Raw genomic sequence first — 15,735 nt, forward strand, 5'->3', positions numbered from 1 at the left:
TCACCCCTATGACCCTCTTAGTTAGAATCACCACCCACCAGACCCTCTTAGTTAGAATCACCACCCCTATGACCCTCTTAGTTAGAATCATCACCCACCACTATGACCCTCTTAGTTAGAATCATCACCACCTATGACCCTCTTAGTTAGAATCACCACCCATCAGACCCTCTTAGTTAGAATCACCACCACTATGACCCTCTTAGTTAGAATCACCACCCACTATGACCCTCTTAGTTAGAATCACCACCACTATGACCCTCTTAGTTAGAATCACCACCACTATGACCCTCTTAGTTAGAATCACCACCACTATGACCCTCTTAGTTAGAATCACCACCCACCAGACCCTCTTAGTTAGAATCATCCTCTCTTAGTTGAATCACCACCACTATGACCCTCTTAGTTAGAATCACCACCCACCAGACCCTCTTAGTTAGAATCACCACCACTATGACCCTCTTAGTTAGAATCATCACCCATATGACCCTCTTAGTTAGAATCATCACCCACCAGGCCCTCTTAGTTAGAATCACCACCACTATGACCCTCTTAGTTAGAATCACCACCACTATGACCCTCTTAGTTAGAATCATCACCCACCAGACCCTCTTAGTTAGAATCACCACCACTATGACCCTCTTAGTTAGAATCACCACCCCTATGACCCTCTTAGTTAGAATCACCACCACTATGACCCTCTTAGTTAGAATCACCACCACTATGACCCTCTTAGTTAGAATCACCACCACTATGACTCTCTTAGTTAGAATCACCACCACTATGACCCTCTTAGTTAGAATCATCACCCCTATGACCCTCTTAGTTAGAATCATCACCCATATGACCCTCTTAGTTAGAATCACCACCCCTATGACCCTCTTAGTTAGAATCACCACCACTATGACCCTCTTAGTTAGAATCATCACCCATATGACCCTCTTAGTTAGAATCACCACTCACCAGACCCTCTTAGTTAGAATCACCACCACTATGACCCTCTTAGTTAGAATCACCACCACTATGACCCTCTTAGTTAGAATCATCACCCATATGACCCTCTTAGTTAGAATCACCACTCACCAGACCCTCTTAGTTAGAATCACCACCACTATGACCCTCTTAGTTAGAATCACCACCACTATGACCCTCTTAGTTAGAATCACCACCACTATGACTCTCTTAGTTAGAATCACCACCCCTATGACCCTCTTAGTTAGAATCACCACCCCTATGACCCTCTTAGTTAGAATCACCACCACTATGACCCTCTTAGTTAGAATCACCACCCCTATGACCCTCTTAGTTAGAATCACCACCCCTATGACCCTCTTAGTTAGAATCACCACCCCTATGACCCTCTTAGTTAGAATCACCACCCCTATGACCCTCTTAGTTAGAATCACCACCACTATGACCCTCTTAGTTAGAATCACCACCACTATGACCCTCTTAGTTAGAATCATCACCCATATGACCCTCTTAGTTAGAATCACCACCACTATGACCCTCTTAGTTAGAATCATCACCCACCAGACCCTCTTAGTTAGAATCACCACCACTATGACCCTCTTAGTTAGAATCACCACCCCTATGACCCTCTTAGTTAGAATCACCACCACTATGACCCTCTTAGTTAGAATCACCACCACTATGACCCTCTTAGTTAGAATCATCACCCACCAGACCCTCTTAGTTAGAATCACCACCACTATGACCCTCTTAGTTAGAATCATCACCCACCAGACCCTCTTAGTTAGAATCACCACCACTATGACCCTCTTAGTTAGAATCACCACCCACCAGACCCTCTTAGTTAGAATCACCACCACTATGACCCTCTTAGTTAGAATCACCACCCCTATGACCCTCTTAGTTAGAATCACCACCCCTATGACCCTCTTAGTTAGAATCACCACCCACCAGACCCTCTTAGTTAGAATCACCACCACTAGACCCTCTTAGTTAGAATCACCACCCCTATGACCCTCTTAGTTAGAATCACCACCACTATGACCCTCTTAGTTAGAATCACCACCCACCAGACCCTCTTAGTTAGAATCATCACCCCTATGACCCTCTTAGTTAGAATCACCACCCCATGACCCTCTTAGTTAGAATCATCACCCCTATGACCCTCTTAGTTAGAATCACCACCCCTATGACCCTCTTAGTTAGAATCATCACCCCTCTGACCCTCTTAGTTAGAATCACCACCCCTATGACCCTCTTAGTTAGAATCACCACCCCTATGACCCTCTTAGTTAGAATCACCACCACTATGACCCTCTTAGTTAGAATCATCACCCATATGACCCTCTTAGTTAGAATCACCACCACTAGACCCTCTTAGTTAGAATCATCACCCATATGACCCTCTTAGTTAGAATCACCACCCCTATGACCCTCTTAGTTAGAATCATCACCCCTATGACCCTCTTAGTTAGAATCACCACCCCTATGACCCTCTTAGTTAGAATCACCAGCACTATGACCCTCTTAGTTAGAATCACCACCCCATGACCCTCTTAGTTAGAATCATTACCCCTATGACTCTTTTAGTTAGAATCACCACCACTATGACCCTCTTAGTTAGAATCATCACCCCTATGATCCTCTTAGTTAGAATCACCACCCCTATGACCCTCTTAGTTAGAATCACCAGCACTATGACCCTCTTAGTTAGAATCACCACCCCATGACCCTCTTAGTTAGAATCATTACCCCTATGACCCTCTTAGTTAGAATCACCACCCCTATGACCCTCTTAGTTAGAATCACCACCACTATGACCCTCTTAGTTAGAATCACCACCACTATGACCCTCTTAGTTAGAATCACCACCACTATGACCCTCTTAGTTAGAATCACCACCCCTATGACCCTCTTAGTTAGAATCACCACCCCTATGACCCTCTTAGTTAGAATCACCACCCCTATGACCCTCTTAGTTAGAATCACCACCCACCAGACCCTCTTAGTTAGAATCACCACCACTATGACCCTCTTAGTTAGAATCACCACCACTATGACCCTCTTAGTTAGAATCATCACCCCTATGACCCTCTTAGTTAGAATCACCACCACTATGACCCTCTTAGTTATAATCATCACCCCTATGATCCTCTTAGTTAGAATCACCACCACTATGACCCTCTTAGTTAGAATCACCACCACTATGACCCTCTTAGTTAGAATCACCACCCCTATGACCCTCTTAGTTAGAATCACCACCACTATGACCCTCTTAGTTAGAATCATCACCCACCAGACCCTCTTAGTTAGAATCACCACCACTATGACCCTCTTAGTTAGAATCATCACCCATATGACCCTCTTTGTTAGAATCATCATCCCTATGACCCTCTTAGCATTGACCTACTGTATGTCAATTCCTCTCCATTCGTGCTAATGAGACTCATGTCACATGATGAGATATACTTTGGAGCCTATCAGATCCTGTGTCTCAGTCTGTCTGTCTCTCTCATCAGGAGACTCTAGTGGACTGGTGTGATGAGAAAGAACTCAATCTCATCTTGACAACCGGGGGGACAGGCTTTGCTCCCCGCGATGTCACACCTGAGGTAAGTGTGTGTGTGTGTGTGTGTGTGTGTGTGTGTGTGTGTGTGTGTGTGTGTGTGTGTGTGTGTGTGTGTGTGTGTGTGTGTGTGTGTGTGCACCTCAGAGAAGGCTGGTGGGAGGAGCTATAGGAGGACAGGCTCATTGTAATGGCTGGAATGGAGTAAATGGAACAGTATCAAACATATGGAAACCACACGTTTGACTCCATTCCATGAATTCCATTCCAGTGAGCCTGTCCTCCCTCCCATTATTCCTCTCACCAGCCTCCTCTGGTGAACCTGTCTGTATGTCAAGGCGGCTGTATTTATTGCTATTACCCTATACATTTTAGCCTGCTGTGTTAACCAGTCACCGGGTTTGTTTCCTCTGTGTCTACTTCCTCTTATCTGCACCAGCTCCCCTTGTCTAAAATGAAACTAACTTGTAGATCCAAAATGTATGTCACACTGAAACTGAGCCCCATTGAGGCTCAGAGCCACCAGAACCAGTCCTGTCTGTGTTGGTTGATTCCAGATGTTTGTTTGAGTTCTGATTATCATGCAGTGTAATTACGCAGCCTACAGCCTCATGGGAAATAAGGTGGCAAAGTAGGATCGCCTTTTTTAAATCTGGGATCTTGTTGGAGGCTCTTTAAAGGCAATGGGGGGGGGGTAATGAAGGTGCCTCCATAGATGATTAACACACACACACACATACACACATCCAGCAGATAGAGCATGTGGCTCTGAGAAGTACCACTGGAGTCCCTTCATACATTACCACTGGAGTCCCTTCATACATTACCACTGGAGTCCCTTCATACATTACCACTGGAGTCCCTTCATATATTACCACTGGAGTCCCTTCATACATTACCACTGGAGTCCCTTCATACATTACCACTGGAGTCCCTTCATACATTACCACTGGAGTCCATTCATACATTACCACTGGAGTCCATTCATACATTACCACTGGAGTCTCTTTATACATTGCCACTGGAGTCCATTCATACATTACCACTGGAGTCCCTTCATACATTGTCGCTGGAGTCCCTTTATACATTACCATTGGAGTCCCTTTATACATTACCATTGGAGTCCCTTTATACATTACCATTGGAGTCCCTTCATACATTACCGCTGGAGTCCCTTTATACATTACCATTGGAGTCCCTTCATACATTACCGCTGGAGTCCCTTCATACATTGCCGCTGGAGTCCCTTTATACATTACCGCTGGAGTCCCTTCATACATTACCACTGGAGTCCCTTCATACATTGCCGCTGGAGTCCCTTCATACATTACCGCTGGAGTCCCTTCATACATTGCCGCTGGAGTCCCTTTATACATTGCCGCTGGAGTCCCTTCATACATTGCCGCTGGAGTCCCTTCATACATTACCGCTGGAGTCCCTTTATACATTGCCACTGGAGTCCCTTCATACATTGCCGCTGGAGTCCATTCATACATTGCCGCTGGAGTCCCTTTATACATTGCCGCTGGAGTCCCTTCATACATTACCGCTGGAGTCCCTTTATACATTGCCGCTGGAGTCCCTTCATACATTGCCGCCGGAGTCCCTTCATACATTACCGCTGGAGTCCCTTCATACATTGCCGCTGGAGTCCCTTCATACATTACCACTGGAGTCCCTTCATACATTACCACTTGGACACTTGTGGGTGGGTTGGAGAAACACAGTACTTAGTAATATGTTATAAGATAGCAATGTGTGTATCCTGTGTCCTGTCTAATGATGAAGGCTCTATTTACACACATCTTCTCTAGTGATGATCCCGCTCACTGTAGGTGTCAGGGGATTCTCTCTCCCTCTTTCACCCTCTCTCTTTCCCTGACCACCCCATTTCTCCTCCTCTCTCTTTATTTCTCTCACTTCCTTTCTCCCATTATCTCTCTCCCCCTCTCCCCGTACACTCTCCTCTACCCCCCCCCCTCATCCACCCTCCCTGTCTCCCCTTCCCCCATCCTCACCCACTCTCCTCTCTCTCTTGTCTTATTCCTCCCTCTCACTCTCTCCTGAGTCCTCATCAGTGGCTGGTACTCTTTGAAGTACTCTTCTTCTCTTTCTCCTCTCTTCTCTTCTCTTTCTCCTCTCCTCTCTTTCTCCTCTCTTCTCTTCAAAGGGTTCTCCTATGGGGACAGCCGAATAACCCTTTTAGGTTTTAGATAGCACCTTTTTTTCTAAGAGTGTATTTTAATAGGCAATTGACAATGGTGAGTGATTTGACCCAGAATGCTGTGTGTTCTTCAAGCCTCTACAGATGTGTGATCTTAATTTGAGCCAGTTTGCTACACCATGAAAAATAATCCTGCAGCAAAAGGACATGAGAATTATTATGTGGATTGTAATTAATGGACATTTTTGTAAGGGTTGATACATTTTTAAAGTGGAAATTACAAACTTTAGAAGTAACTACAAGATTGCATTTTCCGCTGTGCAAGAAAATACTCCGCAACAAAAGAGTGATCAAATTAAGATCCAACATCTGTAGTGTGACACCATGCCATGATACTGTACTCATCTCTCTGTCTTCTAGTGTGGAAAGCAATGTGATTGTATTGTGGATGATCATACATTCTCTCTCCATCTATCTCTCTCTGTGTGTGTGTCTCTCTCTCTCTCTCGCTCTCTCACTATCTCTGACTCACTGTTTCTCTCTGTCTCTGACTCACTCTCTCTCTGTCTCTCTCTGTTAATCTTTCTCTCTGTCTGTCTCTCTTGCTCTCTCTCTCTCTCTCTCTCTCTCTTTCGCTCTCTCCTTCTCTTTCGCTCTCTCTCTTTTGCTCTCTCTCTCTCTCTCTTTCGCTCTCTCTCTTTCGCTCTGTCTCTCTCTTTCGCTCTGCCTCTCTCTCACTCTTTCGCTCGGTCTCTCTGTCTCGCTCTTTCTCTCTGTCTTGCTCTTTCTCTCTGTCTTGCTCTGTCTGTCTGTCTGTCTGTCTGTCTGTCTGTCTGTCTGTCTGTCTGTCTGTCTGTCTGTCTGTCTGTCTGTCTCTTTCTCTCGCTCTCTCTCTGTCTGTATCTGTCTCTCTATCTCTGTCTTTGTCTCTCTCTCTCTCTGTCTGTATCTGTCTCTCTGTCTCTCTCTCTCTCTCTATCTCTCTCTGTCTGTATCTGTCTCTCTGTCTCTATCTCTGTCTTTGTCGCTCTCTCTGTCTCTATCTCTCTCTGTCTGTCTGTCTCTCTCTGTCTCCGTCAGGCCACTAAAGAGGTGATAGAGCGGGAGGCTCCAGGGATGTCTCTGGCCATGCTGATGGGTTCTCTCAATGTCACACCACTAGGCATGCTCTCTAGGTGAGACACACACACACTAACATGCATACAGTACATACTCACTCACTCACTCACTCACTCACTCACTCACTCACTCACTCACTCACTCACTCACTCACTCACTCACTCACTCACTCACTCACATGCATACAGTACACACACACTTACATGCATACAGTACACACACAAACACACACTTACATGCATACAGTACACACACAAACACACACTTACATGCATACAGTACACACACACACCAGGCCCCCAGTGTCCGGTCTGGAGCGTGAAGTCATGAGCTGTGCTGGTTAGCTAGAGCGTAGGATCCTAGCAGTGCCAAAAAAGCCTATGCCAAAAAGCCTATGTAAATTACGATCGCCAGAACGGCTCTAAAATTAGTTGATTATTCATTTTAAAGTTCGCTACAAATGGAGATATTTAATGAAATAGTGATCCATTCTGACTACTAGATATTAAATTAAATAGTGATCCATTCTGACTACTAGATATTTAATGAAATAGTGATCCATTCTGACTACTACATTTGTCGTCACACAGGACCACGTGCTGACAGACCAATCATGGGCCGGCAGGCTACGAAGAGGCTCCCTCCTTCCTGCCATAGACATTAAGGTTGACTTTCTCAGGCAGGATGAAAACGACTACATTGACCATGATCCTTTGCTAGTTAAGGCCACCTTCACCATGATCCGTAGTAATTTTTTTAGTGCCATTCAGCCCCATTTAGCAATATGGTACGCTTCAAATTCAAATACTTCATGCTCCATCAGGAGTTTTCCATTGGAATACGTGGATGACGTCATCTCTACAGTATCACTATCTACTGGTTTAATGTCTATGACACACACACACACACACAAACATGCATACTGCACACACACACACACACACACACACACACACACACACACACACTAACATGCATATTGTACAAACACACTCATACAGATACACACACACATGAATGTATACTGTGTACACACTCCTCATTAACGCACATACACCTGTCATACTGTGAAACTCTAATACACACTCTCCTCTCTTGTGTGTACGCAGACCTGTGTGCGGCATCCGCGGCAAGACGCTCATCATCAATTTACCAGGGAGCAAGAAGGGTTCACAGGTAACGTTAACACCTGTTAAACAGGACCACTTTAAAGGGACAGACACAATGAGACATCTGACTGGTACTTAACACCTAAGCAGTTAACTTTGTTGTTCGCATAGAACAGTTATACTTCTGATTTGCACTCCAGGCCACAAGGCGGCAGTAGCTTGTTTGACTTGTGCCTGCTGTAGCTAATGTAACCTACCTAGCAAGCTGCACTAATGTTTTTGCTAGCTTGATAGAATTTGTAGTACGAACCAGATGGCCACAACTAGATAACTAGCGTCGCTAGCAACATTGTAATTAAATCACAATGGATTTGCTTTTCAAATGAAGCAGCTGCCTGTTAGCTGTCAAGAGTTGGTGGAGTAGCTAGCTTTGTTGTGATAGTAACCGTTTAGCTAACATTTGCTAGCAAGCTAACTGGCACCGGCAGTATGTGTTAATTGGGAGTTAATTAAATCATTTATTCTTCATCTTGCTAGAAAAGCATTGGTAAAGCATTTGGTAAAGCATTTAGTGTTATGTGCATTGTGCTGCACTTACCACCCCATTTGTTTCATATGAAGTGTGTGACTGCCTTGCTCGTTAGCAAGCTAACGTTAGCTAGCTAGCTAACTAATGAGCAGGTGCACATTATCAAATTGAATCTAACAAAAAGTCCTTCTTCAAGCACAAAACTCCTTAGCTAATTGTAAAATATATAGAGACTTGCTCTACAAAAAAAATTAAATATGTATTATGCAGTTTTATTGTTTAAGTTAGCAATCCTGATGAAAAGGCGGTGGATTAGACTGTACCATAACACCTGTACTCATATCAGTGTTGCAGGGCCTGTATTCACAGAGCGTCTCAGAGTAGGAGTGCTGATTTAGGATCAGGTGTCCCCAGAGTAGATCAGCACTCTCACATTTACTTAGATCAGTGTCAATGTGACTGAGTAGTTAGTCTCTTAACTCTTTGGAAAATGTGCACTGAGATTGTACCTGAATATAGCACACACACAATGCACACCATGAGCAGATCACTTTTTGTCCTTGCATGCTTTTGGGCGTGCGTGGCTACTGCGTTTGTTCCCACGCGCCCACATGTTCTTGCTCCGCTAGACTGCTCTACCCGCTACCTCGCCATCTGTCTGTCTGTCTCCTCTCTCTCTTCTCTGTCCCCTCTCTCTCCGCTGACCCCACATCTGTCTCTGTCTCATTACTGAGGCACTTCTCCTGATCGATTTCATTATTTATTTTGATCAATTATGCCCCCTCTTCCCATCTGGTGCCATATTAGTCTCTCCCCCATCAGGGACCCAGTCAAAGAAAGCTGTATGAACGGCCCATCACCCACTTTTATTATCTCTGATAGAGCCAGGGCTGAGGACAGAGCCAGGGCTGAGGACAGAGCCAGGGTGGGCTGGGCTCTGTCATGAGATCAAGCCCTTTGGGGTGTCTGATCTAGTGGTCCTGTCTCCAGTCGTCTTTTTATATCTTTCTCTCATTCTCCCACTCTCACTCACTCTCACTCACTCACTCACTCACTCACTCACTCACTCACTCACTCACTCACTCACTCACTCACTCACTCACTCACTCACTCACTCAATTCAATCCAATTCAATTTAAGCATTTTATTCGCATGGGAAACGTATGTTTACATTACCAAAGCAAGTGAAATAGATAATAAACAAAAGTGAAATAAACAATAACAAAATGAACAGTAAACATTACACTCACAAAAGTTGCAAAGGAATAAAGACATTTAAAATGTCATTATGTCTATATACAGTGTTGTAACAATGTGCAAAGTACAAAAGGGAAATTTAACATACAGTGGGGGAAAAAAAGTATTTAGTCAGCCACCAATTGTGCAAGTTCTCCCACTTAAAAAGATGAGAGAGGCCTGTAATTTTCATCATAGGTACACGTCAACTATGACAGACAAAATGAGAAAAAAAATTCCAGAAAATCACATTGTAGGATTTTTTATGAATTTATTTGCAAATTATGGTGGAAAATAAGTATTTGGTCAACAACAAAAGTTTATCTCAATACTTTGTTATATACCCTTTGTTGGCAATGACACAGGTCAAACGTTTTCTGTAAGTCTTCACAAGGTTTTCACACACTGTTGCTGGTATTTTGGCCCATTCCTCCATGCAGATCTCCTCTAGAGCAGTGATGTTTTGGGGCTGTCGCTGGGCAACACGGACTTTCAACTCCCTCCAAAGATTTTCTATGGGGTTGAGATCTGGAGACTGGCTAGGCCACTCCAGGACCTTGAAATGCTTCTTACGAAGCCACTCCTTCGTTGCCCGGGCAGTGTGTTTGGGATCATTGTCATGCTGAAAGACCCAGCCACATTTCATCTTCAATGCCCTTGCTGATGGAAGGAGGTTTTCACTCAAAATCTCACGATACATGGCCCCATTCATTCTTTCCGTTACACGGATCAGTCGTCCTGGTCCCTTTGCAGAAAAACAGCCCCAAAGCATGATGTTTCCACCCCCATGCTTCACAGTAGGTATGGTGTTTTTTGGATGCAACTCAGCATTCTTTGTCCTCCAAACACGACGAGTTGAGTTTTTACCAAAAAGTTATATTTTGGTTTCATCTGACCATCTCCCAATCCTCTTCTAGATCATCCAAATGCTCTCTAGCAAACTTCAGATGGGCCTGGACATGTACTGGCTTAAGCAGGGGGACACGTCTGGCACTGCAGGATTTGAGTCCCTGGCGGCGTAGTGTGTTACTGATGGTAGGCTTTGTTACTTTGGTCCCAGCTCTTTGCAGGTCATTCACTAGGTCCCCCCATGTGGTTCTGGGATTTTTGCTCACCATTCTTGTGATCATTTTGATCCCACGGGGTGAGATCTTGCGTGGAGCCCCAGATCGAGGGAGATTATCAGTGGTCTTGTATGTCTTCCATTTCCTAATAATTGCTCCCACAGTTGATTGGTTAGATAAAGGAGAGTCTTGTCTTTAAAATGCTGTGAAATAGTCATATGTTTGAAAAATTGAAGTTTTTGTATTTTTGAGGAATTTTTAATTCGCGCCACGCCTATCATTGGATATTGGAGCAGGTGTTCCGCTAGCGGAACGTCTAGATGTAAGAGGTTAATACAGGTAACGAGTGGAGGACAGAGGAGCCTCTTAAAGAAGAAGTTACAGGTCTGTGAGAGCCAGAAATCTTGCTTGTTTGTAGGTGACCAAATACTTATTTTCCACCATAATTTGCAAATAAATTCATTAAAAATCCTACAATGTGATTTTCTGGATTTTTGTTTCTCATTTTGTCTGTCATAGTTGACGTGTACCTATGATGAAAATTACAGGCCTCTCTCATCTTTTTAAGTGGGAGAACTTGCACAATTGATGGCTGACTAAATACCTTTTTCCCCCACTGTAAATATGGGTTGTATTTGCAACGGTGTTTGTTCTTCACTGGTTGCCCCTTTCTTGTGGCAACAGGTCACAAATCTTGCTGTTGTGATTACACACGGTGGTATTTCACCAAATAGCTATGTGAGTTTATCAAAATGTGACTTCTTTTAGAATTATTTGCGGGTCTGTGTAATCTGAGGGAAATATGTGTCTCTAATATGGTCATACATTTGGCAGGAGGTTAGGAAATGCAGCTCAGTTTCCACCTCATTTTGTGGGCAGTGTGCACAAAGCCTGTCTTCTCTTGAGAGCCAGGTCTGCCTATGGTGGCCTTTCTCAATAGCAAGGCTATGCTCACTTAGTCTGTACATACTCAAAGCTTTCCTTAAGTTTGGGTCAGTCACAGTGGTCAGGTATTCTGCCACTGTGTACTCTCTGTTTAGGGCCAAATAGCATTCTAGTTTGCTCAGTTTTTATAAAAATGATTTCCAAAATGTTAAGTAATTATCTTTTTGTTTTCTCATGGTCTATGTTTGTGAACAGAGCCTCAGGACCAGCTTGCTTAGGGGACTCTTCTCCAGGTTCATCTCTCTATAGTTGATGACTTTGTTATGGAAGGCTTGGGAATCACTTCCTTTTAGGTGGTTGTAGAATTTAACAGCTCTTTTCTGGATTTTGATAATTAGCGGGTATCGGCCTAATTCTGCTCTGCATGCATTATTTGGTGTTTTACATTGTACTTTGAGGATATTTTTGCAGAATTCTGCATGCTGTCTCAATTTGGTGTTTGTCCCATTTTGTGATTTTTTGGGGGGATGGTGTGCAAACCCCAGACCTCACAACCATAAAGGGCAATGGGTTCTATAACTGATTCAAGTATTTTCAAGGGGCGGCAGCCTAGCCTAGTGGTCAGAGCGTTGGACTAGTAACCGAAAGGTTGCAAGATTGAATCCCTGAGCTGACAAGGTACAAATCTGTCGTTCTGCCCCTGAACAAGGCAGTTAACCCACTGTTCCTAGACCATCATTGAAAATAAGAATTTGTTCTTAACTGACTTGCCTAGTAAAATATTTTTTTCTTTTTTTTTAGCCAGATCCTAGTTGGTATGTCAAATTTTATGTTCCTTTTGGTGGCATAGAGGATTTGCTCTTCTAGTCTCTCAGATCTTTCACGGCTTTGTGGAAGTTACCTGTGGCACCTATGTTTAGGCCATGGTATGTAAAGTTTTGTGTGTGCTCTAGGGCAACGGTGTCTAGATGGAATTTGTATTTCTGGTCCTGGCAACTGGACCTTTTTTGGAACACCATTATTTGAGACCTGGGCCCTGATTCATTATCGGGGCCCAGGTCTGACAGAATCGGTGCAGAAGAGCTAGATGCTGCTGTAGGCCCTCCTTGGTTGGGGACAGAAGCACCAGATCATCAGGTAGGGTGAGGTCGGGTGCTGCAGACTGTTCAGGTGCCCTCGCCAATTCGTTGGTGTATATGTTGAAGATGGTGGGGCTTAAGCTGTCTCCCTGTCTCACCCCATGGCCATGTGGAAAGAAATGTGTGTTTTTTGCCAATTTTAACCACACACTTGTTTGCGTACATGGATTTTTCTAATGTTGTATGTTTTCCCCCAACACCACTTTCCATCAATTTGAATAGCAGACCCTTATGCCAATTTGAGTCAAAAGCTTTTTTGAAATCAACAAAGCATGAGAAGACTTTGCCTTTGTTTTGTTTGTCAATTAGGGTGTGCAGGGTGAATAGGTGGTCTGTTGTATGGTAATTTGTTAAAAAGCCAATTTGACATGTGCTCAGTACATTGTTTTCACTGAAGAAATATATGAGTCTGCTGTTAATGATAATGAAGAGGATTTGCCCAAGGTTGCTGTTGACACATATCCCATGGTAGGTATTGGGGTCAAATGTGTCTCCACTTTTGTGAATTGGGGTGATCAGTCATTGGTTCCAAATATTGGGGAAGATGCCAGAGCTGAGGATTTAAGTATAGCCTATTGGAATTTGTTGTCTGTATATTTTATAATTTCATTTAGGATACCATCAACACCACAGGCCTTTTGGGGTTGGAGGGTTTGTATTTTGTCCTGTAGTTCATTCAATGTAATTGGAGAATCCAGTGGGTCTTTAATCCAGTAGAATCCAGTCGTCTTTAATATTTGATTCTAAGATTTTGTATTTGTTTTTGGATAGATAACTCTTCATGTTGTTGTTTGTTTAGTGTTTTCCAATTTTCCCAGAAGTGGTTAGAGTCTATGGATTCTTCACCTACATTGAGCTGATTTATGATGTGCTGTTCTTTCTTTTTTTCATAGTGTATTTCTATATTGTTTTAGTGATTCACCATAGTGAAGGCGTAGACTGAGGTTTTCTGGGTCTCTATGTTTTTGGTTGGATAGGTTTCTCAATTTCTTTCTTAGGTTTTTGCATTCTTCATCAAACCATTTGTCATTGTTGTTAATTTTCTTAGGTTGTATGCTTGAAATTTTTTGATTTGAATGGAAAGCTGTAAGGTCAAATATACTGTTTAAGCTTTCTACTGCCAAGTTTACACCTTCAGCATTACAGTGAAATGTTTTGTCCAGGAAGTTGTCTAAAAGTGATTGAATTTGATGTTGCCTAATTGTGTTTTGATAAGTTTCTACACTACTTTTCTTCCATCTATAGCATTTCTTAATATTATTCAGTTCCTTTGGCTTTGATGCCTCATTTTTGAGTATTGCTCTGTTCAAGTAGACTGTGATCTTACTGTGATCTGATAGGGGTGTCAGTGGGCTGACTGTGAACGCTCTGAGAGTCTCTGGGTTGAGGTCAGTGATAAAGTAGTCTACAGTACTAGTGCCAGGAGATGAGCTATAGGTGTACCTACTGTAGGAGTTCCCTCGAAGCCTACCATTGACAATGTACAGTCATGTCCAAAAGTTTTGAAGATAACACAAATATTAATTTCCACAAAGTTTGCTGCTTCAGTGTCTTTAGATATTTTTGTCAGATGTTACTATGGAATACTGAAGTATAATTCCAAGCATTTCATAAGTGTCAAAGGCTTTTATTGACAATTACATGAAGTTGATACTTAGAGTCAATATTTGCAGTGTTGACCCTTCTTTTTCAAGACCTCTGCAATCTGCCCTGGCATGCTGTCAATTCACTTCTGGGCCACATCCTGACTGATGGCAGCCCATTCTTGCATAATCAATGCTTGGAGTTTGTCAGAAATTGTGGGTTTTTGTTTGTCCACCCGCCTCTTGAGGATTGACCACAAGTACTCAATGGGATTAAGGTCTGGGTAGTTTCCTGGCGATGGAACCAAAATATTGATGTTTTGTTCCCCGAGCCACTTAGTTATCACTTTTACCTTATGGCAAGGTGCTCCATCATGCTGGAAAAGGCATTGTTCATCACCAAACTGTTCCTGGATGATTGGGAGAAGTTGCTCTCGGAGGATGTGTTGGTACCATTCTTTATTCATGGCTGTGTTCTTAGGCAAAATTGTGAGTGAGCCCACTCCCTTGGCTGAGAAGCAACCCCACACATGAATGGTCTCATGATGCTTTACTGTTGGCATGACACAGGACTGATGGAAACGCTCACCTTGTCTTCTCCGGATAAGCTTTTTTCCGGATGCCCCGAACAATCGGAAAGGAGATTCATCAGAGAAAATGACTTTACCCCAGTCCTCAGCAGTCCAATCCCTGTACCTTTTGCAGAATATCAGTCTGTCCCTGATGTTTTTCCTGGAGAGAAGTGGCTTCTTTGCTGCCCTTCTTGACACCAAGCCATCCTCCAAAAGTCTTCGCCTCACTGTACGTGCAGATGCACTCACACCTGCCAGCTGCCATTCCTGAGCAAGCTCTGTACTGGTGGTTCCCCGATCTCGCAGCTGAATCAACTTTAGGAGACGGCCCTGGCGCTTGCTGGACTTTCTTGGGCACCCTGAAGCCTTCTTCACAACAATTGAACCGCTCTCCTTGAAGTTCTTGATGATCCGATAAATGGTTGATTTAGGTGCAATCTTACTGGCAGCAATATCCTTGCCTGTGAAGCCCTTTTTGTGCAAAGCAATGATGACAGCACATGTTTCCTTGCAGGTAACCATGGCTGACAGAGGAAGAAGAATGATTGCAAGCACCACCTTCCTTTTGAAGCTTCCACTCTGTTATTCGAACTCAATCAGCATGACAGAGTGATCTCCAGCCTTGTCCTCCAGCCTAACTCACACCTGTGTTAACGAGAGAATCACTGACATTATGTCAGCTGGTCCTTTTGTGGCAGGGCTGAAATGCAGAGGAAATGTTTTTGGGGAATTCAGTTCATTTGCATGGCAAAGAGGGACTTTGCAATTCATCTGATCACTCTTCATAACATTCTGGA

At 43.5% G+C, this 15,735-nt stretch overlaps 1 protein-coding gene across 11 annotated transcripts in view; it reads left to right on the top strand.

The window, feature by feature from the left end:
- Positions 1-15,735, top strand: part of LOC106608213 (gephyrin) — a 186,584-nt gene that overhangs the window by 86,601 nt on the left and 84,248 nt on the right. For all 11 annotated transcript variants that reach the window (XM_014206027.2, XM_014206030.2, XM_045721084.1 and 8 more), the window contains exons 4-6: positions 3,492-3,584; positions 6,783-6,877; positions 7,931-7,997. In XM_014206027.2, the coding sequence (XP_014061502.1) occupies positions 3,492-3,584; positions 6,783-6,877; positions 7,931-7,997 (255 nt within the window). The remainder of the gene's footprint in view (positions 1-3,491; positions 3,585-6,782; positions 6,878-7,930; positions 7,998-15,735) is intronic.

This window comes from Salmo salar, chromosome ssa06, assembly GCF_905237065.1.
Source record: "Salmo salar chromosome ssa06, Ssal_v3.1, whole genome shotgun sequence".
Lineage (NCBI taxonomy): Eukaryota > Metazoa > Chordata > Actinopteri > Salmoniformes > Salmonidae > Salmo > Salmo salar.